This window comes from Leuciscus leuciscus (assembly GCF_965113295.1).
Source record: "Leuciscus leuciscus genome assembly, chromosome: 21".
Classification (NCBI taxonomy): Eukaryota; Metazoa; Chordata; class Actinopteri; order Cypriniformes; family Leuciscidae; genus Leuciscus; species Leuciscus leuciscus.
In genome coordinates this window covers 5,637,069-5,664,761 of record NC_138745.1, presented here as the reverse complement: position 1 = coordinate 5,664,761, position 27,693 = coordinate 5,637,069, and the positions used below count along the sequence as shown (strand labels likewise).

The 27,693-nt window shown below is 37.2% G+C and overlaps 3 protein-coding genes across 3 annotated transcripts; 1 reads left to right on the top strand and 2 right to left on the bottom strand.

The window, feature by feature from the left end:
• The first annotated feature begins 504 nt into the window (after window positions 1–504).
• Window positions 505–6,913, top strand: gdpd3b (glycerophosphodiester phosphodiesterase domain containing 3b). Its single transcript, XM_082152183.1, has 10 exons — window positions 505–1,123; window positions 2,033–2,075; window positions 2,165–2,300; window positions 2,384–2,429; window positions 2,532–2,650; window positions 3,882–3,971; window positions 4,651–4,784; window positions 6,349–6,408; window positions 6,498–6,549; window positions 6,632–6,913. The coding sequence occupies exons 1-10, from the start codon at window positions 979–981 to the stop codon at window positions 6,773–6,775; spliced, it is 969 nt and encodes a 322-aa protein (XP_082008309.1). The 5' UTR covers window positions 505–978; the 3' UTR covers window positions 6,776–6,913.
• A 533-nt stretch (window positions 6,914–7,446) lies between these two features.
• nif3l1 (NIF3 NGG1 interacting factor 3-like 1) lies at window positions 7,447–13,073 on the bottom strand. The gene is made up of 7 exons (XM_082152149.1): window positions 12,981–13,073; window positions 11,877–12,493; window positions 11,649–11,805; window positions 11,436–11,559; window positions 10,292–10,430; window positions 7,907–7,990; window positions 7,447–7,779 (listed from the first exon to the last, which is right to left on the bottom strand). Exons 2-7 carry the CDS (start codon window positions 12,484–12,486, stop codon window positions 7,595–7,597), a joined length of 1,299 nt encoding a protein of 432 aa, XP_082008275.1. The 5' UTR covers window positions 12,487–12,493; window positions 12,981–13,073; the 3' UTR covers window positions 7,447–7,594.
• Window positions 13,074–20,123: 7,050 nt separating this feature from the next.
• On the bottom strand, window positions 20,124–26,654 carry cabp5a (calcium binding protein 5a). Its single transcript, XM_082152211.1, has 7 exons — window positions 26,274–26,654; window positions 26,040–26,123; window positions 24,394–24,424; window positions 22,550–22,693; window positions 21,059–21,168; window positions 20,533–20,680; window positions 20,124–20,417 (listed from the first exon to the last, which is right to left on the bottom strand). Exons 2-7 carry the CDS (start codon window positions 26,073–26,075, stop codon window positions 20,389–20,391), a joined length of 498 nt encoding a protein of 165 aa, XP_082008337.1. The 5' UTR covers window positions 26,076–26,123; window positions 26,274–26,654; the 3' UTR covers window positions 20,124–20,388.
• Window positions 26,655–27,693: the final 1,039 nt, after the last annotated feature.

The following is a 27,693-nucleotide window of genomic DNA, read 5'->3' as shown; positions in this document are numbered from 1 at the left end:
TGAAATTGTAATTATTAACTTTAATTGTAATATCAAATACACACTACATAACAATTATAATCAATAACTAACATGTGCTTTAGCATGTTAGTCAAAGACAAATTTGTCTTTGAAATTTGATTAATGTAGTTTTGAGCAACACACTAGTTAAAATTATACACTTGAACCATATGTTAAAGACAGTATATATGGAATTACAAATAAAGATGTACTTAAATTCTACATAAAAACACTCTTATGCATTTAATATCATTTTAAACTATAATACATTTTAATTTAATTGTGAATAACTTGCAATTAAGTGTCCGACAAGCACTCTTTCAAAATATATATTCAAAAGTTATTTTTCACAAGGGACAGGCCATAACTGAACATGCCATACGGGGAATTTTACAGCCATCATGACATAAACAAAAGTGTGATGAGGTTTTGTACGTCTTCACATGTTTCTCATGAAGTTCTTAGAAAATGTTTGTCATCATGTGTTACTCCAACAGCCCTGGTATTACTAAGCAGAAGTGTGGACTTTGTCGAGTCAGAAGGTTTAATTCGTGTGGCGTCTTTGAAACAAACTGAAACTCTGACCACAATCCACAACAGTTCAGATAAGGGATAAAACATCAGTCTTTTCATGGGATCACACAGACGAATAAGTATATTTTTTAAGGTTTTAGTATTATACAGTATTATAGTTTCACAATCTCAACGGAAATATGATAAGACATCTTTCATTTTTTGAGTAATCCGCGTTTATGATATCAGCACTGAACTTGACCACACATGCATGATCACATGAATGAATGCCATAAAACCTCCAGAGCAGGCGTGAGCAGCATAAGAACAGGTGGGAGACTTTGAGGAACGGCTAGTACTGTAAATAGAGCACCGATATTTGCTTTCTAGACACTCAAACATAATAATACCCGGCTCTGAGAGTCAAAGTGCAGTTATAGTGAGGGATTAGCTGTAGTTTTCAGAATGGACGCACTCATTGGGACTCTTCTCCTCTGCTCGGCTGTCGGGGTGTATGTTGTGTGTTCTCTGTTCCTGCTACACAATCCATGTCTCCTTCACAAGAGGAAAAAGCTGAAGTTCCACTGCAGACACATCTCACACCGAGGAGGCAAGTGGAGTTTCTTTCTTCTCAATTTAAGTCAGAACTTTTTAGAGTGAATTATAACACTTAAACTGTGTGGTGTTAAAAGTATGTGTATCATCGGTATGTTTTGAGTCAAATTGACCCTAATTGGATTCAATACAATTCACCAAAAATCACATTATAAAAAAATAAATAAAAAAACAGTATTACTTTACAATAAGGTTTCCTTTTTTTTTACATTATTTAATGTATTAACTAACATGAAGTAATCATTAGCAATACATTTGTTACAGTATTTGGTCATCTTTTTTAAGGTTAGTTAATAAAAAATATAGCTGTTCATTGTTTGTTCATGTTAGTTCACAGTTCATTAACTAATGTTAACAGGCACAACTTTTGATTTTAATAATGTATTAGTAAATGTTGAAAAGAAGTGCAGTTCATTAATAGTTCATGTTAACTATATTTAAAAAAAAATGTGAACATGATTTTTAAAACAATATTTAACTATTTTTAAAATATTTATTTTTCATAAAAGTAAATAGTATGTTAAAATTCAATGATTTAAAATATATTTTTTATTTAGTTTTGTGTGTGTGTGTGTGTGTGTGTGTGTGTGTGTGTGTGTGTGTGTGTGTGTGTGTGTGTGTGTGTGTGTGTGTGTGTGTGTGTGTGTGTGTGTTTTTTCTGAAGCTCAAACAGTATAGCATGGCGTTTAGCAATGCCAAGATCGTGGGTTCAAAGTTCAAACTGATAAAAATGTAGGCCTTCAATGCAGTGTACATTTCTTCGAATAAAAGCGTCTGCCAAATGCATAAATGCAAACACGCTCAGAGAGTAACTCAGAAATGTGTTCGGGTCCCAGAACGTAATATAAGTGTAATTAATTTAACACTAATTAAACTGACATAAACTGATGCTTTTTGCCTATAGGGTGTGGAGAGAAGATAGAAAGCACAATGGAAGCATTTACAAAGTGAGTTCCTCTCCTCCAATGTCTACTTTTGTTCTATTCCTTCCTCCTTTTCTCCACTTGAACCCTGTATTTGTATGATGGTGTGATAGCGCTGTGGACGTGTGCACGGAGATGTTGGAGATGGACTGTCACCTTACACTGGATGGCTGTGTTGTGGTTTCACATGATAATAACCTTTTGAGACAATCAGGATGTGACGAAACAATATCGTCTCTTAGATTCCAGGTTAGTCATTTTAACATTAAACTTTCTCTTTTCTTCTACATGTGATTTGTGATGGATTTTTGATCCTGCTTTGTATCTTTCAGGATTTGCCTCTCTATAAAGAGCAACTCGAGGTCACATTTAATGTTGGTAAGTCCTTTGATACGATTCTACACGGTCCACTTGTACATTATTAAGTGCTTTACAGTAATTAGTAATATCTGAAATCTGTAATACATTCCCCTGTGTTAGGACACTACAGTACAGGGAAAGACAGAGAGTTTGTGTTGCTGGAAGATGTTTTCAAGAAATTTCCCAACATGCCAATATTGCTTGAGATCAAAGAAAACAATGACTTTCTTATTAAAAAGGTGAGACAGATTTCGCAATATTCAGTGTCTAATAACTGGTTCAACTGTCATTTAAAGGAACACTCCACCGTTTTTTGAAATAGAGCTTATTCACCTTCTTTCCTACATTTAGATAGGTGGGCAAATGCATTTTTGTCTCAGTGCATGCATTGTTTTAGTTTGACAGGGTCGGCGCTAGCTTAGCTTAGCTTAATGAAAAACAAGTTGTGGGATTTCATGTGTTGCGTGATATCTCTGCGCCCAAGTAGCAGTGCTTCGCCTGTGCTTCCCCCTAATATAGTCCCAAGTCAATATCTGCCTAGGAAATCGCCTAGTGTTAATCTGCATCGCTATTTGTACTCGTTGTGAATACGCGGGCCACAAGAAGTAATTAGGTGGGATTTTTTTATTTAAAATTTTTTTCACTTTTACTCACGACATGCTAGCTGGCAACAAAGGATTCCATTCATTAAGCTAAGCTAAGCTAGCGGCGACCCTGTCAAACTAAGAGACAAAAATGCATTTGCCCACCTATCTAAATGTAGGAAAGAAGGTGAACAAGCCCTATTTCAAAAAACGGTGGAGTGTTCCTTTAATTCACATTGCTGATAAAGCATGTTTATAGATCATCCATCACAAATAAATGACTTGTATTTTTAATGATTTGTTGAAAGGGTCTCTCAAACTCACAAGTTGAAATACACACCACAAGAAGTGTAACGGCTGTGTCAGAAATCACATACTCTCTTGATTAGGTAATAAGTAATTAATTCGAGACCACAAAAAAAAAGAACATTCTATATAGAATGAATGTGTGTAGTTATGAATGTAATCCGGACATACTAAATTCGCCATGTCGTCATTATCATGTGACCAGCATCAGTTATTATCACTACCATTCTCACATCCTCTCCTGTGGCCTCATGGGATAGTAAAGTGTCCGTCGTATGCACACTTCAGAATCATATGAGAAATAGTAGGTCATCCGGGTATTTGTCTACTCCTTTGTCTGAGCTGGATATTTTAATGAAGCATTTGAAACTCACAAGTATCTGTATGAATCAGTCTGACAAATCCTTCAGTGAATGAACTCAATGAATCTCTTGCTGAATCAACATCTGACTCGCTCACTAACCTGCGAGTTCTTTCAGTGATATGTACTTGTATTTACTTATTTAGTGCTTCTCCTACTTGTCTAAATCAAAATTGACCTAATGAAATTCAACTTGGTATCACTTTTATGTGACTGCAGGTTTCTTGTCTTGTGAAGCAATACGGCAGAGAGAGTATTACAGTTTGGGGTTCTGAAGAGTCTGAAGTTATGGCTAAATGTCAGAAGCGGGTACAGTAATGTGTCCCTACAGTGCTCAGTAATGTCTTAAAGGGATATTTCACCGCTGGAAAGATGAATGTGTATTTAAATTGGGTCATTTATGTAGTAGAAGTGTGAAATTATTTTAGAAGTTGGTGCCTTCTAGACTGAGAAAAGCCAGAAAATGTATTTTTTGGCTCATGTGGATGAAAGACAACAACTCCCAGAATGCACTTGCTTCGCTGCCCAACGAGGCCACTCCCAAGCCACGCCTACCGGTTACAGAGGGCAGTATCGGAAGAAATGATACAACTAGGCTACTAGTCGACTGGAAACTGAACAGACAGCGTTTTATCGTGAGATCCCCCTATGGGCGGGTTGAAGACATGCGGGACGAGCTCCTCCTACTGGCTGGAGTCTCTCGCCTCTGGACAAAAAAGCCTCTGATGACGGAAAATTACGATTTTTGCGTCATCTGAGGTTTTTTCCAGACACACAATACATAAATCTCTGGTCTCAGGGGGACATGAGGGAGGGAAGCACGGTCATGCGAAAATACTACCGGGTTTCTACTGATACAAAGCTTAATGCTAATCGGTGAAGTATCCCTTTAATAAAACTGTCCATGCATTTTATACAGTGCAATAATCTTACTGTAAAAGATCTTTGAGTTATCTCTTCTTCTTTTTTTCTGTGTGTGTGTGTGCAGAACCCATCCATACCTTATTTGTTCACTGTGAGGCGTACAATACTGCTTTTATTGCTCTTTTGCACTGGTCTCCTCCCCTTCGTGCCTCTGGGTGAAAGTGTCCTGCTGTTCTACCTGCCCCAGATTATCAACAGGTCAGTCTATAACCTCGTTTTAAAAGTGGGAAGGATTGAAATTTCATAAAGCTCCTTAAAATGTTCTGAGAGTTATTGGTGGGTTTGAAGTGAAATTTTCCTGTATGTTTTTATGATAACACTTCACAATAAGGTTCCATTCGTAACCTTAACTACATTAATTAACATTAACTAATGCTTCTGAAGCATTTATTTATCTTCGTTAATGTCCATGTCAGCATTTACCAGTGCATTAATAATATCAAAAGTTGTAGTGTTAATATTATTTAACACTTTCTCTGCCAGCGTTTTTTAAGGTCATTTACACAAAATTTTTATGGCCCCCAGAATATTTTGTTGTATGAATATCTGAACATGCAAAATGTCAGATATAAATGAGAACAGAGCCTCTGCTTTAAAAAATATATAATAATAATAATAATATTCTAGGTTCATGCATCTATTTATTTCAACACTTGAATGTGTTTAAGTTTCATTAAAAAAAAAGGCAACATTTTGAACAAAAAGTTGAGATAATCCCGTTATTGTCAAAGACATTGTCCGGTTTGGATTCAGAACGATGATCAAGATGGAGTAGATCAAGTCCTTCAACACCCCTAAAGCTTCACAGTCCTACAGCTCGTCCTGGGTCGACATGTCATTCAGTAACGTTAGGCAGTTTTGATTTATATGCTGTTTGATCACGCTATTTTACATGTGCATAACTAATGCTTTCATCACTTGTTTTCGTTTTTATTCACCTGTGTTTTGATCCAGAAATTTTTTTCTCTTTCAAAAGATGCATAATAGCGCATTTATTTTTCTGAATTTTTGGGGAATTTCAGTAAATGGCGGGAAAGTATAGAAGCTTGTTCCTGCCACAGAATAAAAATTTTTTTTTAGATAATTGCGACTTTTTCTCTCAGAATTGTAAGATATAAACTCCTTATATATATATATATATATATATATATATATGTGTGTGTGTGTGTGTGTGTGTGTGTGTGTGTGTGTGTGTGTGTGTGTGTGTGTGTGTGTGTGTGTGTGTGTGTAAAGTAGCAATTACCTTTTTTATTTTGTTGTCTCATAAAACGAAAATTCCATCAATGGTGGGGAAAGAGTTAACAGACCTTAGCTAACATGAACTAACAATGAAATATACTTCTGAAACATTTATTAATCTTAAAGAGATGTGTTGATTATAAGCATAATTCAATTTATAAAAGTATTAATAAAAATTAGGCCTACTCTTGGTACCACTTTACAATGAGGTTCCATTTGTAAATGTAAGTTAACTACATTAGTTTATGATTAACTAACAATGAAAAATACTTCTAAAACATTTATTAATCTTAGTTAATGTTAATTTCAACATACCGTACATTATTAAAATGAAAAGTTTGTTAATATTATTAAATGAACCTAAGCTAACATGAAGTAATAAAGATGTTTTATTATAAATAAATATAAATAAATACAGTAACAAATGCAATGGGCATTTTTAGTAATTGTTAGTTGTAGAGTGTTAGCATTTTTCCATACATTGCATTTGACTAATACTAACGCAGTAGTTGTGATCTCTCAGGACTTACATTCCAGAGGAATCCTATCTGAAGAACAGATTTGTTGTGTATCTTCTTCAGAAGTAAGTGACATTCATCTGACATGGAGCAGTCAAATAGCTTTTCACTCAGTCTTGTGATGTGTGATTGTGTTTATCGATGCTTTGCTTAGGGTGGCCATGCGGAAATCTTTGTTAGACCACTTGACCAAGAGGGGCTTGCAGGTGAATATGTGACTTTTCTCAATCTAAAAACAGTTCTAACCCAAAGCAAAATCACTAATTTCATCTAATTTTGGCATCTCAGGTGCAGCTGTTTGTGTGCAACGAGGAGAGAGATATAGAAGCTGCATTTGCAGTCGGAGCTACAGGCGTATTGACAGACTACCCGACCCTCCTGTCAAACTACCTCAGAAAACACCCTCTACCTCCACCTCCTGCTTTTTATTAGCTATTTAAGGCCATGATAAACAATGCCTTACCAACGGATAATGAAATGTACCTTTGAATAAGAATTGTATATATATTTATTCCCACTCTCCATGAAGCTTTGTGTGAATTATGGGATTAAAGCACTTTCTGTCATTTACTTAATGTATTTACGTTCTATAGAAACACTGCAGTAAACACTGCTGATAGCGGGCCATGTGAAAACAAACTGAGCATGAGACGTGAGTGAGGAGCTTTTTAGTTCAATTCAGTGAATTAAAAAATTGTGTTTTAGGGGCAAAAATATAATGCAATGCTAAAAATGATGATTGAGGGGTTTTTCTTTCCACATAAACTTTCCTAAAAAGCCTGATGTATCATATTTGATACATTTCATAGATTTTTCTAAAACATATATATGTTAGGATAATCAAGCAAACCTAAGCTGCTTCAGTCCAGCAAGTGTTCATCTTGAAATATTACTAACAATGTAAACATTATTCTTAGGTTTACTTTATAAAAATCATTTAAGATTCCACAGCAAAGACATCTGAAGTTACTTACTAAAAAAGCATAAACTATCAGACGACAGAAAGCATGTAGTACTGTGTGCAATAGGTTTTTCAGCAGAAAAACAAAGTTTTGATCATTTTGATCATTTAGAAGCAATATAAACGTGCGTATCAAATATGATACAGTAGGCTGGACAGGACAGTTTATTTTGCTTGTTTACAGGACAATGTTACATTTGCATTTACAAACTAAAGGTCAGACAATTAACATTCCTTGTGACATCCATATATACAGTCCAATATGACTAAATGGCTGTGATTGGTTGAGATCAGATCACCTGTAGCGGATCTCGGTCTCTTTGAGAAACCGATACGGTAACGGTGTCGCCCAGTCGTGCCGCCAGTCTGTCTCTGAAAACGGTCAGGAAGCCTCTCTCGCTGTTGCTGTGCTCGCTGAGAATCACACTCGTGCCTTTAGAAGCCGCATCCAGAACCTCATGATGGGACATCTCACCTGAACATGTGAAAAATAAGCTTGGGTTAATTGTGCATTTTTTGTACTGTTATTATTTGTACTCTGGGTCTTCAATAAATTGATGAACATCAGCTATTTGTTTGTTTCTGTGCTGTGTGTGACATACCAGTGATGTAGAGGTCTGCTTTTACTCCCTGTATGACAGACGCTCCTGAACCTGCACATACTGCCACCGTCTTCACCATAGAGTCTAGCACATCATATAAATCACGTTAGGTGATGATAATCGCACACGTTACGTCCACTGTTCAGTCTGACTCTTATTTTTCAAGGTGGAGGTTAAGCTATTTTCTGTGAATGTGAGACTTCCATTTTCCATTAGCCACTATTGGGAAATAACTAGAGTAATAACTAAGTGCAGTAAACGGTAAAACTATTTGTGCCACAAACCAGTTTGTATGTGATTACTAGGGCTGCCCCCTAATAGTCGACCAAATGTTAGTCTATGACCGACCAAATTTTACTTAGTTGGTTGCAGAAAATAAATCCTCCACACTCCATGGCGGCCAGATCAATAAGGGGATACTTCACCGATTAGCATTAAGGCCCGTACACACCGGGACGAATATCGGCGCGCGTTATTCGCCAGCGTTTTTCAACGCGTTTTTTGTGTTCACACCCAAGCGATTTTCGCTGACGATGAGCCGAGTGAACATGCAAATTCATTCCCTGACATTAGATGGCGCTTAATGTAAAACAGAAATACAATACCACTCCATAACAGTCTATACTCTGCAATACCACTCCATAACAGTTCTCTTTTATCAAGATGTTTGTAGTCGCTGTGGCGTTTGTCATATAGTTCTTTATTCCGACACCAACGAGACCAGCAGCTCTACATTCATCTTGCCTTGCATCTTCCTCGTCATTTCTTCCCGGCAGTGTCTGTCTATGGGCAGTGTAGACGCTACTTGGCGTATATCTTCTTCGCTGTTACGTATGTGTGCTCGGCAAGACCGTTTTGTGTTTGAGCGCCCCCAAGTTGTGTTTTACTGTAACTTCAGAAGCTCCAGACATGTGAGCAAAAGCGGCAATCTCATTGGTCGGATAGTTTTTGACGCGGCGCGTCAAACCAAAAAAACGAACCCGAGGCGTTTAAAAAAAAATTACGCTTTTACGCGTGGCGTTTTTTCGCGTCGGTGTGCACACTCACATTGGCGCCCCTTTGTTTAGTCACGAGGCGTTAAACGTCGGCGAATATCGCGCGCGAAATTCGTCCCCGTGTGTACGGACCTTTAGGCTTTGTATCAGTAGAAACCCGGTAGTTTTTTCGCATGACCGTGCTTCCCTCCCTCATGTCCCCCTGAGACGAGAGATTTCTGTATTGTGTGTCTGGAAAAAAACCTCCAAAGACGCAAAAATCGTCATTTAGCTCATCAGAGGCTTTTTTGTCCAGAGGCGAGAGATTCCAGCCAGTAGGAGGAGCTCGTTCCGCATGTCTTCAACTCGCCCATAGGGGGATCTCACCATAAAACACCATCTTTTCAGTTTCCAGTCGACTAGTAGCCTAGTTGTATCATTTCTCCCGATACTGCCCTCTGTAACCGGTAGGCGTGGCTTGGGAGTGGCCTCGTAGGGCAGCGAAGCAAGTGCATTCTGGGAGTTGTTGTCTTTCATCCACATGAGCCAAAAATACATTTTCTGGCTTTTCTCAGTCTAGAAGGCACAAACTTCTAAAATAATTTCACATTTCTACTACATAAATGACTCAATTTAAATACAAATTCATCTTTCCAGCGGTGAAGTATCCCTTTAACACGGCTGGTCCATGTGGTAATTGTGTCAGGCAGGAAATCCAAAAGTTCGCCAATCATTGATCGACCTCAAACGTAGCTTATTATTTGAAACATGCAAGTAGTAGCCTAACATTAGCCACTTTACATGGCCACTTGCTCTAACATTAACCTAGATAAATGTGCGCTATTATTAGGCGCATATACAAGTGTTCATGCGGAGTGTGGAAGCTAAATTAGTATTGGGTTTACTGCATGGCAGGTTTAACTTAACGTGTATTTCTCTCAATAAACAAATCCACTATACTGCGTCAACTTCATCTTTGCAGCAGACACTGACTCAGAAAACACTATTTATTAAACTATTTAAATGTTCAGACAGTCTCCTATCTGTTTTTTTTCATAATCATTACTTTTGCCGTTGCGCTGCAGCAGCTTTATGCGTGCACTTGAGCGCTTAAAGGCTCAATGCTATGGTTTAATATTTCTCTGTAATGTAGAACAACGTCATCAATGTTACATAATATTCTTTCTCAGCCCTGAAATTCAAACCATTTTCAGATGCCATCCACCCAGTGTATAGTTCAGTATTTAAATATCATAAACATGCGACTAGAAACAACTTTAGTGGAGGGCAGCCCTAATAAAGCAGCACTCTGGATTGAAGCTGGAAGCGACTGACACTGGAAGCATTGCGTTTAAGGTAAAAATGGTCCATTCTTACATTAAAAACAAGGTGGATATCTCTCATACCCCACCTAATGTTTGTTGGTCCCCCAGGGCCAGTCTCAAATGGGGCAAACCCAAGTGAGTCTTCATTTTCTGCACTGCTGTGGAAACAGACACTGGCTTATCCAGAACACTGAGTCGGCCTTGACCACAACCCAACAAGGGAGGCTGGAGAAGAGAAACAAAGAGAAAACAGAGACAGATCAAATTAAAATGATATATCACGATGTCAATTATCAAATTAAATTAAAAGTGTATATAACATGTGGTCCTAGAAATATGACTTTTTTACTATTTGCTTGCAAAGAAAAGGTTCACCCCTGGTTTCACAGACAAGGCTTAAGCCTATAGTCCCAGACTAAAATGCATGTTTGAACTGAAAGCGACTTGCACTGGCATATCTTAAAATATGTCAGTGCCATTCTTTTGTATTAAGATTCACACCGATAATGTTTTTTCTAAGACACCTTTATAAGAGATACTTAAAAGTCCTAATTGAACTAAGGCTTAATCTAAGCCCTGTCTGTGAAACCGGGCCTCAATGTTTAGAATATTAAAATGTAATGAAACGCTTTGTTATAGCCTATTATTTGTGTCTGATTCAGTTTTTGTTTGGTCATGTACTCTGCCAGCTCCGCCAGTTCCTTCCTCTAACTGAGTATAATAATCAGTGGACAAGAATCATCATCTGTTCTGTGCAATTATAATGTAATATATAATATTAGCTTATTTTTTGCTGGCTGTTTTTAGCATTTTCTGTTCACAGTTATGTTTGTGCCATCTGACTGTGACATACACTACCATTTAAAAGTTTGTGGTCATATAAGATTGTTGAAACGTTTTTGAAAGAAGTCTCATCTACTCACCATGGCTGCATGGCTCTACTTAAACATTTCTTATTTTTATCAATGTTGAATTTTTAGAGTAAGAGAAAGCGTGCAAATTTTTTTCAGGATTCTTTGATGAATATTAGGTTCAAAAGAACAACATTTATTTGCAATATAAATTTTTTTTTTTAACATTATAATTGTCTTTACGGTCTCTTTTAATCAATTTAAAGCATCTTTTCTTAATAAAAAAATAAATAAAAATCTTTCTGACGAATCAAAGATGACGGATACCAAAAACAAATGAAAACTGTAGAGCTAAAAGTGTTCTTGGTTACTCACTCACCTGCTGGACTTGTGTGATGTTCAGGGATTTGCTGGCATGTGGATTTGAAACCAGGATCTGCACAGCAGAAGTTAGTGCTGAACTATTGCAGGTTAGATTCACCTGCTGCCCTCCACTTTCATTTCTGAAGATGAATATGGAGCAGTGTTTGAATGGATACCAATGTATTAACGTACATATCATGAGCAAAACCACTTGCAAATGTATACTTACCTTATTGTAGAGCACTGAAAAGTCTCACTGCCTTCTATGTGTCTCAGCTGCTCCATAAGGCTGTTTAGTTCTTCTTTATTCATGGATGAGAACTCAAGCCTGTGTTTCTGTGGCCCGCTAGAGTGGGCTTGACTCAGTACTGACACTTGTCCGCTGCCTGTGAACAGAGGCACAAGTAAGAATTTCTGACTGTTTGACCCAGACTACAGCAAAAGTGCTCTTTCTTACCCATTCCTCCAACTAGCCAATCATTAACGCCTCCTTCGACACTGTCCCATGAAGTGTGTGGGGAGAAAATGGCAATGCCGCCCTCTATTGCTCTGATAGTCAACCGCTGCTTCCAGTCCTTCTGAAGCAGACGTTTGAAAGGTCGAAAGAGTGGCGGGTGGTATGAGACGATGAGGTCGCAGTTCATCGCTACAGCTTCGTCCATGACGGCTGTTGTCAGGTCATTGGTTAGCAGGATTGTTTTGACTGGACGTGGTTTGCTGGGCTCCACCAACAGGCCAACATTATCCCACGATTCAGCCAATGACAGCGGAGCAAGGTGTTCGAGAACCTCGAGGACTCCCTGTAAATCCATGTGTCCAGCAGAATGGGGGGAACCAGAAAGGTTACGAATAACTTTATCAGACTGGAGTAAAGGAAAACTAGACCTTGCGGGAAGGGGGTGTTGAAAAGACAAACGTGGGCCAGGGGAATATGCGAGAAATGAATGCAAGGATGAAAAATGGAAAGTAGAAAGCTGTGGACTACAGAGAGATCTGCTGGGTTTGAAGGAAATGCTACAGCTCAAATGGAGAAGTTTTCCAGAAAATTCCCTACATCTGGTGAACATGAGGAACCTGTGAAAAAATAAATGTCACATTTAGAAACTTATTTCTAATACCAAACATACAATACAAGTTTTCCAGGACTTTTTAGGAGCCTGTATTCAGAATGTTTCACAAATCTCTAACTGTGTTTTCATGGGGTCTATAAGACAAAATCACGACTGCAACTTTAAAAAAAAGGAAAATATTTACTCAGCACATATCAATATAATGCATGTGATACAGATGTTTGGCATTTGCTCCTTGAATGTCTCCTGATCACTATCATTTATAAAATAATAGGTAATGTATCCACATGTGTAGTCTGCACTGCCATCATCAGGTAAGTTAACTTAACTTGCTACCATAGGCTTGCTACAGGGAAAGCTGCACGCGGAAAAAGATTGTCAGATTAACTGCGCTGCAATAAACTCAGAGGTCAGAAGGATCAACAGCGCTCTGCAGATTGATATTAAGCTAAACAAACTAAACAACGTGTTATATTAAATATAGAACTCACTGGAAATGTCACTTCCTACAGCGAATGAAAGCGGCAGCTGACAGTCGATAGAACGTGAGAACGTAGTATTGCTTAACACGTCATATCCGTTCATCCGCATTTTGTTATTCTGGTTCTTGTAGTTTTTTTTTTAATGAACGCCAAGAGCATCTTATCCACCTTATTGGAGAATGCAATAAATAAATAAAAGAAAGAAAAACCTCAGAGATAAACTTATAGAAGAATGCAATTATAGAGATGTAGATTGATAACAAATGTTATAATATTATTGTGATTTCCGTTTTTTTTATTTTTTTATTTTTTTTATTAGATTTATTTTATTTTTTTCTTAAACATGTAGCATAGTGTTGTGCCAAATTCAAAGTCTTTTTGGTTCAGGTCTCAAAGGAAGCTCTCAGAGTCGAAGTTCCAGGTCTCAGAAGAATTTGCTTTATTTAACAAACAATAAAGTGAGATGCCAGCTGGCCATCTTACCATGGTCAGACTTCATGTCTTATACCTTTTTCTTATCGTTAGGTACCCAATGGGCATCCTCATATCTATCTCTTCTATTTTGCCCCTCCTCATGTTATCGCCACCATTAAAAACATCTCTCCCTGGGCCTTCTTTCTATTTGTGGAAAATCTCAAACATCTTATATAACAACCACCTCCATCCCTCCTTAAGGTTTTCAGGTACTTTTCCATCTGCACGATTCCTCTAACCTGCTCTGACCTCACCTGTATTTCTGTCTGGTACATAAAAGAAATCATAATCTGGTACAATAATAGAAACTGCAATTAATTAAACAATAAAGTTAAATTAGCTGTGTCATTTAAATTAACAATAAAAATGTTTTTACAACTCACCCCGTGTTAAAATACTCCCTGGTTTACATATTATGCTGTTAAACTGATTCTTTTCTCATATATAAGTGCTACATAATTACTGATAATTCATGTCTCTGGGGATTTGTGACTTTAAAAAACATGGTGTTATGAAAAAGCTGATTAGAATGAGAGGTCATGATCCCGATCAACCAATAATGCTGAAGTCTGACCTGCTGTGCAGAAGCCGCGGTATCATGAATAAGAGAGAAAGAGAGAGATTTATGCGGATAACACACCCTGTCATGGATGTTTCAGGGATAAAACTGAAATGATGGGCCAGAGGCCATAATCATTACATCATTTGCCACCCCTCTTACAGCTCTCCTTTTCATATGAAAGATCCAGCATCTGTCCTTCAGCTGGTTCATTCTCCGATCATACTCTTCTTTCACTATACTGGAGGCATTCTTGTAGATGTTTTATTATATTCTCTATTCTCTACAACCACATGTTTTTCTTAAATGTTTCTTTGTTCCAAAAGGGTGAAGGCGTCACAAATGTAGTCTTATTTTGTGCTTTGCAAGTCTGATCCCAGACCCTGAAACCAATACGTGTTATATAAGTTTTTAATCTAGCACTTTTGGGGCATGAATCTTGGCCATGGCACTGGACAGCGTGACTTGAGCCGGAGGGCAGTTGTGCGGGACAGATGTGCTCTGTAATATGATGTGCGAGGGAAGGGGGTGTTAGTTTATTTTGGGTAATTTGTGGCCTAAGCCCTTCATTCCCAGCTGTCAAGCAAATACAACAGCGACTATTGTCATGCGACTGCAACAGAGGATTCTGGACATCTGTGTTTGGTCAGATCGAGATATTCTGGGCAATAACCACCTACAAAAAAATATATTTCAAATGATTGCATGTTTTTTAAAATTTTCTATTCATCAAAGAACCCTGATTTATTTATTTTTTATCACAGTTTTTACAAAAATATTAAGCAGCAAAACTGAAAATGCAGCACAAAATCTAAACGAAATAATGACTGCTGACATTGCAGCTTTGTATCACAGGAACATATTACATTCTAAAATGTATTAAAATAAAAACAGCTATTTTAAATTTGTAATATTCACAATATTATTGTTTTACTGTATTTTTCATCAAATAAATGCAGCCTCAGTGAGCAGAGGAGAATTATAAAAACATATAAAATCTTAATTATTCCAGAGTCTGTCTACTTGAAATCTTCTTTCCCTTTCACAAAACTGACAGTAACAACCATAGATATTTATATGTAGATGCCACATTCGACCGCTTCAGACACGCATGTCGGCGCCCACCATCTTGAAACGGTCAAGTTGTCATCACTCACAGTAAGAATCAATGATGCCACAACATTGCACAGCTTCTGGTTGTGAAACCACCAATATTTAAATTCCCGAAGAAATGTGATAACCTTTCACATGCAGGCGAGAATGTGTTAGTTTGTGTTTCCCCCGATTTCACAGACACGACTTAAGTCTAGCCCCAGACTAAAATGCATGTTTGAGCTGTTTTAAATGAAAGCGACTTGCATTGACAAATCTTAAAATATGTCAGTGCCATTGTTTTGTCTCAAAATGCAAGTAATGTTTTTTTTCCAAGCAACATTTATGAAAGCTATACTCTAATTGAACTAAGGTCTAATTCTTGCTTAAAGGGATATTTCACCGCTGGAAAGATGAATGTGTATTTAAATTGGGTCATTTATGTAGTAGAAATGTGCAATTATTTTAGAAGTTGGTGCCTTCTAGACTGAGAAAAGCCAGAAAATGTATTTTTGGCTCATGTGGATGAAAGACTACAACTCCCAGAATGCACTTGCTTCGCTGCCCTACGAGGCCACGCCCAAGCCACGCCTACCGGTTACAGAGGGCAGTATCCGAAGAAATGATGCAACTAGGCTACTAGTTAAGTCGAAACTGAAAAGACAGCGTTTTATTGTGAGATCCCCCTATGGGCGGGTTGAAGACATGCGGAACGAGCTCCTCCTACTGGCTGGAGTCTCTCGCCTCTGGACAGAAAAGCCTCAGATGAGCTAAATGACGATTTTTGCGTCATTGGAGGTTTTTTTCCAGACACACAATACAGAAATCTCTCGTCTCAGGGTGTTACGAACTGCTCCGAGACACGAAGGTTTAGATCCAAATGCAGCTTTATTTGAGGGCAATCCAGAGGCGTAATCCAATGTACAGGCAAGGGTCATACACAGATAGGCAGTCCAAACAAAGAAACAAACAAAGAAACAAACAAAACAGGCAGGGACCAGAGGCAAGAGAGTAATCCAGGGAACAGGGCAAGATATCGAAAAAACCAAGAGACAAGAAAACCAAGAGAATGCTCAGAAATGCAGTGTAACACTAAAACAAGACTTTGCGGTGAGTGAATGAATGAACATGGTATAAATAGACTGAGACTAACAGGATGAGATACAGGTGAATGCAATCAGTGAATGAGGTACAGGTGAATGTGATCAGTGATGATGAGTCCGGGCAGTGAGTTATGGGAAATGTAGTTTGTGAGTGATAATAGTCTTATGTGGAGTGCCCTCTGGTGGCTCTCAAGGGCACTCCAGCTGGTGACCGTTACATAGCCCCCCCTTTAAGGAGCGGATTCCAGACGCTCCCAAAACTGTCCAGGAGGGTGGTGGAGCGGAGGCGGACCCGGGGGCGGGATGGAGGGCCAGGCCCGTAGAGCGGAAGAGGACCTGGAGACGCAGGCTGTGCAGGCGACCAGGGCGGACGGTTCCAGGGCGGTCGCCTTGGCTACGGTTTCGTTCCAATGAACTGCCGTAGCCAAGGCAACTTCTATTGTATATATCTATACCCGCCCGCGCTCTCAGATCACTTGGACGTGGCTGTGTACAAGAGGTAAAAACGATATAAATACTGTTCGTTTTCTCACACAAACCGCTCGTTTCGTGTCTTAGGCCATCAATGTGTACTTACGATGGGGAATTGTTTAATTTGGACGATGGGGACTTGTTTTAATTTGGACTCTGTGCATGCTCTTTCAGGTGGTGACCATCGACCTGCATTATATGACTGACAGACAAGAACGGTTTGACCTAAAAATATCAAAATTGAAACTACTGCGGAAAAAAAGACACCTACATCTTGGATGCCCTTGAGGTAAGCTAAAACATACCAAAATTTAATTTCAAAGTGAACTATCCCTTTAATGCTAATCGGTGAAGTATCCCTTTAATCTAAACCCTGTCTGTGAAACTGGGCCAATATTTTATTTTAGTCTATTGCAGAAATATATACTAATGTTGCAGACGCTCAGTCAACTTGCTCTCGAATGTTCACGGATCGGCTCTGACCGTTTCAATATTAGCGGACGGCTATAGCGGCCCATTGAAACGCCCGCTAATGAAGAATCTATGTAAATATATTTCTATGGTAACAACAGCAGGGAAGTGACTTTGAAAACACAACAACTTGAGATGACCACAAATACTGAAATAATGTCTTTTTCTAATGATGTATTTTAAGCATCTATATTTGATTTCATAGATTTTTGGTTTTCTAAATCTGCAATCTCAAGCTGTTCAGCTGCAGTTTAGCTGCTCATGCAACAGTGTCAAAGTTTTATCATATTTGTTGTGTGTAATTACATTGATCCCTTTCTTTATATCCTTCTCCCTTGTTCTCTCTCTCTCTCAGGCTGATCCAGGATGTTTTGGGATTTTAAAGCATTTGCTAATCCCGCGGCATCCTCTCTTCTGTTTCTGATTTTCATGAGCTCTGTGTCAGCCCAGCTAGCAAAAAGTCGTCTATTAGACGTTGAATAGACGTAAATCTTCAACGTCTAATTACGACTTTTCAATGTTGAAACAGATCGATCTTCAATGTCTTGATGGAATATGTAAAACTCGTTAATAATGATAATTATAATAATGAACAAGGTTTGGTAGTTTGTATCTATCTATCTATCTATCTATCTATCTATCTATCTATCTATCTATCTATCTATCTATCTATCTATCTATCTATCTATCTATCTATCTATCTTTCTATCTATCTATCTATTTAATTATTTATTTATTTGTTTGTTTGTTTGTTTGTTTGTTTGTTTATTTATTTATTTTCTATGCCAGTCTATTTATCTTCAAAAATAAAATGCATAAATCAGTATTGGTCATAAATGTTACAAGCTTACTGGGTAACACTTACAACAAGGTTTCATTTGTTAACATTAGTTAATGTATTAACTAACATTTAGCAAAACATTTGTTACTGTACTCTAGAAGGGTCTATTTATTAATAAAAGATAACTACATTGAATTACACTTTATTTTAAAGGGTTTGTTTTATTTATTTTCACCCAAAAATGAAAATTCTGTCAGTAATTACTCTCCCTCATGTTGTTTCAACCCCGTAAGACTTTCGTTCATCTTCGGAACACAAATTAAGATATTTTTTATGAAATCTGAGAGCTGTCTCACTCCTTCTAGGCTTCTTGGTAATTTCATTTTGACGGCCCAGAAAGTTAGTAAAGACATTGTTAAAATAGTCCAAGTGACAGTGGCTCAACCTTAAGTTTATCAAGCGACGAGAATACTTTTTGTGCGCTAAAAACAAACAAAAATAACGACTTTATTCAACTATTGATTTTCTTGTGTGTGTTCCTCTGAGTGAGTTCACGAGACGCCTCGACGCATGCGCGAGAACTGAGAAGATGACGCAGACGGGTCTCGATGGAGTGTTTAAAATGGTTCTAAAGTGTGCATTTCCTGGATGTCCGAATCGTGAGATACCAACGAGAAAACGTAAAAGTGCCTTACCAATGCTGCAAAATGAATAGCTTACCTTTCACACTTTCCCATCAAATGATCGTGAGCGTCATCTTCTCAGTTCTCGCTCATGTGTCGAGGCGTCTCGTGAACTCACTCAGAGGAACACACAGAAGAACATCAGTAGTTGAATAAAGTCGTTATTTTTGGGGGGGTTTTGCGCACAAAAAGTATTCTCGTCGCTTGATAAACTTAAGGTTGAGCCACTGTAGTCATTTGGACTATTTTAACGATGTCTTTACTAACTTTTCTGGTCCGGCAAAATTAAATTACTTAGCAGCCTATGAAGGAGTGAGACAGCTCTCAGATTTCATCAAAAATATCTTGATTTGTGTTCCGAAGATGAACAAAAGTCTTACAGGGTTGGAACAACATGAGGGTGAGTAATTACTGACAGAATTTTAATTTTTGGGTGAACTGACCCTTTAAGGTGTCCTTGCATAATATCAAGTTCTGGCTGGTCACGTTTGTCAAGCTCGCATCAGCTGACTCTCAGCTGATCCACGTCTGCCTATAGGAATACGACGCATATCACAGCATTCACATAAGCTCCTTCAGTATTATCAACAGCTATCGCGTTCTCGGGAGCGAATTACCCTCCTCCCTCCCCAGCTCCACCTCTCGTCAGTCAGGATTTGGCCATTTGATTCCCCTTTGACTCAGACTAAATTCCCAAATTATGTTGTACATTAAAATATTGACATTAATGATATCTGTTGGTTCTGTTTACCCTAGGGGGGGTTATCGCTCATAAACAGTCCAAAATCTTTCAGCTCCTCACATCACATCATCCTTCCATTATCCCCTCTAATCTTCCAAAGAAAGTTTCTCTTAAAAGTGATTTCTAATCTTCACCATCTGCTCTCGGCAGCAGCCCAGTGCATAGATTACATGCTTGTTTCAGTTTTTTTTTTTTTTTTTTTTTTTTGAGAAATGACAGATTAATGGAGATATCTGGCAACAGGAAGCCTACAGGATCTTGCATCATTCATAAAAATGATGTTGTCAACGACAGCGGACCGTGCGGAACTGAAGTCCAGATGAGAGTCTCTTAATCTGAAGGTCTCAGGCATAAAGATTAGGAGACAGAACTCATGCTGTGATACTTTGCGACTGCTAAAAAAAAAAGTCTGTTTTATATAGTATGATTGTGTGTAGAATGAATGTAATGGACGTACTACATTCGCCATGTTGTCATTATCATGTGAGTCATTTGCGTCACTTCACAGCCATTCATAGATCCTCTCCCATGGTTAAGTTAAGTGTCCATCGTATGCACACTTCAGAATCATGCCAGAAGAAGTAGGTTCTCCGGATACCCTTTTATGAGGACTGTGGATTCAGACTTACTACTCTCGTCACATACTGTTTTTCACCTATTAGTGGGGAAGTATGCGGTTTCTTTCTTCTTTTTGGATTTTTGAGTGCTCAAGAAAGCTCACATTGACATACACAAAAAAAGAAACATCACTCCATGTCATTTATTTCATCATTTTGTATTTTATTGAGGAAATATCATTTAAAAATAACGTAAAGATGATATTATTGTATATATAATTTCAGATAAATATTGTGAATATAGTTCTAAGATCAATAACTTAGTATTGCATTGAAAGCTTGAGATTTTTGCATAGTTTGTGGGGGGGTCTTTCTGTACATTTCTGTTATATTTACTACGTCCATGCATATGCTGTCTTGTGTGCAATCATTTTGCTTTATGGATGTTTTATGTATCTGCAGCATCCAGAAGAAGATGATTTTCTCAGCAGCTTGACAACATCTTCACAAATTCTGCAAAAACAAGCAGAAAAGCATTTCACACGTAAATGTGTAGGAAGTGTGAGGAGTCTATAAAGGCTTGATTTGTCTAGCATGTCGTGCAATGAAAATGTGTGTCATTTCTCACCTTCAAAATCTACTGTACCGTCGCCATTATTGTCGGCCTCTTGGACGACAGCGTCAATCTCTCTGTGGTTCATGTGTTCTCCCAGTAATTTACTCATAGCACTTCTCAGTTCCTCAGTAGTGATCGAGCCATCGCCATCCATGTCAAACTGTAGATGGGAAAAAGAAACAGAATTTATGTGAAAATACAGATGTTGTTTAGCACAGTGGTTCTCAATGATATTTGCATTTACGCTGGCCGTGACCTCTGAAGAACACACATGTACTCTATACTTGGATCACAACCCACCAACTGAGAACCACTGATCTGCTTTCCATCCAGAGCAAATTTAGTTCATTAACTAAGGACTTCATCCTCCTCCCACCCGCTAAGATGAGAGATAACATTATGGTAACAGGTCAAATGGAGTTTGCTGAAGCCAGGTGAGAGTTTCGACGCCTTCTGTTTGGGTGAATCCACAAAATACCTTAATTGCTCGTCATTGTGCATCAACAGACACATGTTTCTCTTTAGTTTGTCTTCTCACCTCTTTGAAAGCATCTCGCAGTTCCTTCACACCAATCATGCCTGCTGTTTCTGCCAAAAGCTTTGGGGTCATTAACTCCACAAAGTCTTCAAAGTCTACCCTCCCTCCCACTGAGACAAAAAGAAAGTGAAAACAGATTACAAATAGATAAACATGTTTTCCTTTACTTTTTTTGCAGGTGTATTAATGTTTTGCTAATATCGTATGCAAAACAATCATGCCAGTACTTTGAATTTAAGCCAGACAGCAACATAGTGTCGTCCTAGATCTGTTATGCTGGGTACACACCAAAAGATTTTTTACATCTTATAAGATTTTCAAAATGTGACAGACCACAAACATGAGGACAAAAAATCCTAGATTTAAGCGTTTTGCTCCTATAGTGTGTGGTGTGCCATGATGTGACAAAGACAGCACACCACACACAAACAGATTTTCAACCAGAGTCTCGACTATGAACACAGGAAATCTCGCAAAATATCGTGAGACTTCAGAATAAGCATGACGGACGATATGCAGGAAGAAATTGCGATAGTGTTTGGAATGATTTTCACAGAAAATTCACGTGAAAAAACCATTGTACCTACCATTATATATAACCTTTTATGCGGAAATATATTCATTCTTTATTGTCTTTATTGTCTCTTTAGAAAAAGTTATTTAATCCCTCTAGTCTATAGAACCTCACTGAACCCTTAACACTCAGCTTCTTTTTTTATTTTTTTTTTATTGATTTTAAGAATTATACAATTACAGTCAGGGGGGTACAAAGAGTAAAGCCGATAAACAAACATAAAAATACATATACATAAACAGTGACAAACTTAAAAGTTAAACAAAAATTTGAAAATGTTTACAGATTGTAAACATTGTATTTGTTTATTGTAAAATTGTAAAATTTCTGCTCTTAAAATGAAAAACAAAGGCTTGTTTCCTCGAAATTTACACTTATGAATACTAAATCTTAACATTAAGCTTCCTGCAAGTGTGTGTGTGTGTGTGTGTGTGTGTGTGTGTGTGTGTGTGTGTGTGTGTGTGTGTGTGTGTGAATGACCGTGTCTTCCATCATCTCGCTTTCTGATTGGATATTGTTTCGTTTCACGTGATAATCTCCAGAGCGTGCGCGTGTTTGTCCTCGGAGTTCCCCCCACACATCAGGATTTCTGATCGTAAATATTAAACATGTTTAATATTTACGATTCGCGATCGGAGCGGCTCCGACGTTCTTCCGAGCAGGTTCGGACACTCTTAACACACCTCACACCAAGGGAAAATCTGATAAAATAATCTGTTAAACCATCAAGATAATCGGGACATAGCTAGGATTGTCGGAAGGGGAGAAATCGGCCCAAAATCAGCCCGATTATCTTTTGGTGTGTACCCAGCATTACGCGTGAAATCCACATGTACCAGATGTGGCCCGAACCTGGGCCGACACTATACTGCTGTCTGGGATGCTTGATAGAGAAAAACACTCTTTATGCCTCTTACAATTCATGTTGATGTTCTGGCCCAACTCGATCAGCTCCATCTCGGTTGGCATATAACCCATCGTCCTCATCAGGTTTCCCAGGTCCTTACAGCTAATAAGACCATCTTTATCTTTATCAAATTCATTGAATGCCTCTCTCAGCTCTGAGAACAAAGAAAGAGTCATCAAGTTCACTCTTAAAAATAAAGGTCCTTTAATTGGTTCCATAAAGAACCTTTGAAATCCATGGAACCTTTCCATTCCACAAAAGGTTCTTTATAGTGGAAAAAGGTTCTTTAGATTATTAAAATGTTCTTCACACTATGTGGCGTCACACAACACTTTTCATTCCCTTGAATTCCATTCATGCGCATATGAATGCTGAATACTGGAAACACAAGCTCGTGTGAAGAAGTTTCACATTTCGGTACGTTAATACAGAGCCCTGCACATGCCATGCGGACAAAAATATATATATATTGTGGCCACGATTTAAGAATTTGTTCCCAGGGTAGGTAATTAGATAAGTAATTTCGGACAGGCTAGCAATAGCAAGCTAGCTTTGAAAGCATAAGATCCCACCCTCCCTTCAGAGCGTCTCCAAAGCCATGCCTGCTTCTAAACACATGATAGTGTACAGCAAAGACAGCGTTAAATGTCTTAAAGCACATTACATTACAATAATAATAATGACCGTAAACTATTTAAAGAGCCCTGACTTGTACCACCCGACTGCTGCAGATTAAGTTCAGAGTTGATAGTGTTGACTTAGAAACGCATAAATCCGAGTCTGAGGACATGAACCGCTCCGAGTATAACATCACAGGTTTCCATCTCTTAATTACGGTAGTTATAGGGTGAACGCAGCAGAAGCTTGTTGTTTTGGAACAGGAGGAACTGTAAAAGGCGGCTGTTGTTTCGTTTGCGGCGCTCGGTGACTGACGTCTGTCTAACTCTGCATAGCATGAAACACGCTGATGACGTGTGATGTCTGCGAGCAAGTGCGCCGAGGTATGGAAATAAATATACGTTGACAGGCAGGTATGACATCGTACGAACCAAATGCAATGATTGGACGAACATTTTTTGATCCTGAGACTTTCACAGAAGATATATGATTAATAATATAAATATCTTTAGACCATTTTACTTAATGATTGCTATGTGAAGAGACTTTCAACAAGCATTACAAAAAATTTTTCTTGAAAAAAATCGCCTATACCCTGCCTTTAAATCGTCCCCTTGTTTTAGTAAATCTTAGCCACGTTGACGTTGAACTAATTCGATCCCTCGTTTTGATTGAACTAAATCAAGGGAACAAAATCATCAGAATGTTGCCATGATTTAGTAAAATTAGGGAATTAGTTAAATCATGGGAATTAATTATTACGATGTGCATGGTCACGATTATATGTCCGCATGTCATGTGCAGGACTCGGCTCGGTAAACTCTGATGTGGAAATTTCGTGAGCTCAAAGTCTAGTGTGAACGCAGCATAAGGACGACATGGTCTTTTTCAAAACTGTTCACTTAAAGGTTCTTTAGGGAGCCAAAAATGTTACATGGCATCACTGCAAGATCCTCCTTTTGGAACCTTATCAGTGTATAAACAGCACACTTTATATTCCAGTAATAAAAGCTATTCATTAGAATGAATAAATAAGTAAATAATAAAAAAAATCTGCAATGTTTCTCAATATTTCTTCTCACTGAAAAAGTCCCCAAAAATGTGTCCGTAAAATAATGTGTCTTAATAAAATGACATATTATATAATAATTTGTAATATCTATAATTTGTTTGCATACTTCAGTTTAAGCTTTGACAGTAGAATATCCACATATCACAACTGACAGGTGTGTTTACCTTCAATTTCATCATCTGCCAATTCTCTGTCCTGCAAAACCAAAATGACAGGTAGTTAATCCTCTCAAACGTCGTCTGGACGTCCTGGTCTCTATTTAGATTTTTTTTTTCTTTTTTTCTGATTAATCTAAAAGGCTTATTTTAAACCCCAGTTTGATAATGACAAAAGTGCTTTTTAAAGTAGTCACAGAACATTGTAATATATCTCATTAAGAAGATACACTCAATGGCACGTTCTTCCCATTTAATATGAATTCGAGGGTTTATCGGCTGAATGTGACTAAGGGTTTAGTGTGATGGCAGATTAATACCCCAGCTGATTTAGTGGGGCTGAATATGATGATGTGTCTGCTGAATCAGGCCAAACACAGACAATCATTTAATACAACACAAATCCATAAATGAAAATTTTCTGATTGCACAGCATTCTGTTTTTCTTATATTTGGAGACTTGTTTCATACTAAAACTATTATAAAAAACTAAGAAACATAATAAAAACAATTTTTTTCACTTAACAATAAGGTGTAACTACATCAGTTTACATGAACTAAAATTCTAAAACATCTATTAATCTCAGTTAATGTTAAATTCAACCTTTCCCAATAGATTATTAAAATCAAAAGTTGTATCTGTTAATATTATTTATTGGACCTGAGTAAACCTGAACTAACAAAGAACAGTTACATTTGAATTAACGGACGTTAACAAAGATAAATAAAAACTGTTACAAATATATATTGTAGCTCATTGTAAGTTGATGCATTAACTGAAGTTAACTAATGGGACTTTGTTGTAAAGTGTTACCAAATTAAATAAAAGTCATTTAAAAGAAATATATACTAACATAATAAAATGGGATAAAGTAATTCAACACAAATTTATTAATAACAATTTTCTAATTGCATTCTATACAGCAGTTATGTTCCCCCCCCCCTCCCCCCTCATATTTAGACTTTTGTTTCATAATAAAAAAGGTAACACTTTACAATAAGGTTCCATTAGTAAAGTTAGTTTATGCATTAACTAACAATACAATACATTTGTTAGATGATTTATTAATCTTTGTTAATGATAGTTAATAAAAATAGGTCAGGTGACAGGTATATTAACAAATAATATTAACAGATACAAATTTTGATTTTAATAATATTAATACATGCTGAAAATAACATTAACTAAGATTAATAAATACTTAAGTAGTTTTCATTGTTCTAAATGTAACCTAATGTATGTAGTTGGTTGATAAATGAAACTTTATTATAAAGTGTTAGCCATAAAATTAATATAAATACGTAAAAAAAAAAAACATAATAATAGAACATCATAAAAATGATATCATCTTTAACTCATCAAAATAATTTATAAGTTATATGTGAGATTCAGCTCGACTTTTTAAGTTAGTTTAATATAATTCAAGTTGAAATGACTTGTACAACCAAGTTGATGTTCTTCCAATTTTAAGGCAGCAACTGAACTTAAGTTTGGTGGACATTTTTGACAATGTAATAAAAAAATAATTTTCTATAAACACAATTAGTCTGGACTGTGTTCCATAAGATGGGATGATGATGAAATAATAAATACTATAAGAAAACAAATCTGACATCTTCTAATGATTGTAACTGTAAATATTCAGCATACTTACAATTTTGGCTCCCCGTAAGAAGATGCATGCAGTCATAACTGTGTGTATTAGGATGAGCTGTCTGTGATCGGTGTGTGTCCAAAACTGCGGATGCAACCAAGGCATAAGTACATATAGTATACCATGTATATCAGCTTATTCATAAGGTCATTATACATTAAATGCATTAAAGTTAAAGTAAACACTGTTTTGAACAGCGAATGACAATATGAATATGAATATGAATATGCTTACCCTGTACTGCAGTCAGTCTGGAGTGAGATTCTGTGTGTTTGCTGATCTTCCTCCCTCTGATTGACTGGCTCGGCTCATGAGGGCTTTTGTATGGTGTCAGAAAGTGACCGGGGGAGGGGTCATCCTGACATACTCAACAATCAGACTCAGACACCAAGTAAAGTGAACGAACTGTTCTACTTACCTTGACATTTCTGAAAAAATAAAAATCCTGTTCAATTAAATAAATAAGCTACACTGTAAAAAAAAATCTGTCGTTTTTACAGAGAGAATGATTGCCAGAATAGCTCAGTAAAATACAATCAATACGTAAATGTAATTATAGAACAACCTGTAAACTTTACAGGTTAAAACCACTGATCTATATAATGACCAAACAGAAAAAACAGCAATATTGCAACAAAAATCTGATTTTTATTTTTTTACATATACTGACATCCACCATAATAACACTTGAGGTAAAGAGCATGTCAATCAAAGTTCATCACAAGTTTCACAAGCTGAGGTAATTAATAATATAAGGTGCACAGTGACATGCACACAGATACAAAACACCATCATGGTAACACACGTGACACTAAAACAATGCAATAAACATTCCTTTAACAACATCATATGTGACATTAAACCCATATGTACACAACTGATAACAGAAAACTAAGAAGAAACATAGTAAATTAAATTAAATAACATCAAATGTGTCACACAGGGAACTCTGGGAATGTCAATTTGCAGCTTTTCACAGTAAATTGTAAGATATTTGTTTACTTATTTTTTTTTTTACATTTAACAGTATTTGAGTGAAATTATACGAAATGTAAGGTTAGATCTATTTCACTACAGCTTTTCTCAGTTTCTTACAATATTTACTATTAATTAATTAACAGGTTTTTACAGTCTTGAAAATTGCAGTATATATTTTTTTACAGAGGACAAAACAAGCTGGCAGCTGGGATTTGCCAGAAATTCACAGTAAAAAAATAAAATAAAAATGTTGCAGGCATTGTGGAATGGTATTTTGTATCTAACATATTTTTGGTGGAAGCAGTCGATATAATCTTGCGGAAGCGGGATTGAAAAATCCATCCAATGCAGATTCAAACAGGTTTCAAAGTTTAAGTTTTTGAAAACGATAGGCCTACCGTTATCATCTCTGTGTAAACTACAAAAACATGAATTTGTGTAAATCATGTTCATAAAGGCGCGTAGTGTTTCTTTTCAAAGTGACATCGCCATCTACTGGCCTGGCAGCAGAATACAGCGTTTTTGGTCATTTTCGCGGATCCGTGTGAAAAGGGATCATTTTGACAACGTTGTTGCTAAAAAACATTTTCTGTTGTAGTACATCGTTGTCGTGTAAACGTACCCTAAACTAAACTAAACGAGACATGATCATGACACCAGGACAGGATCTTGCGTA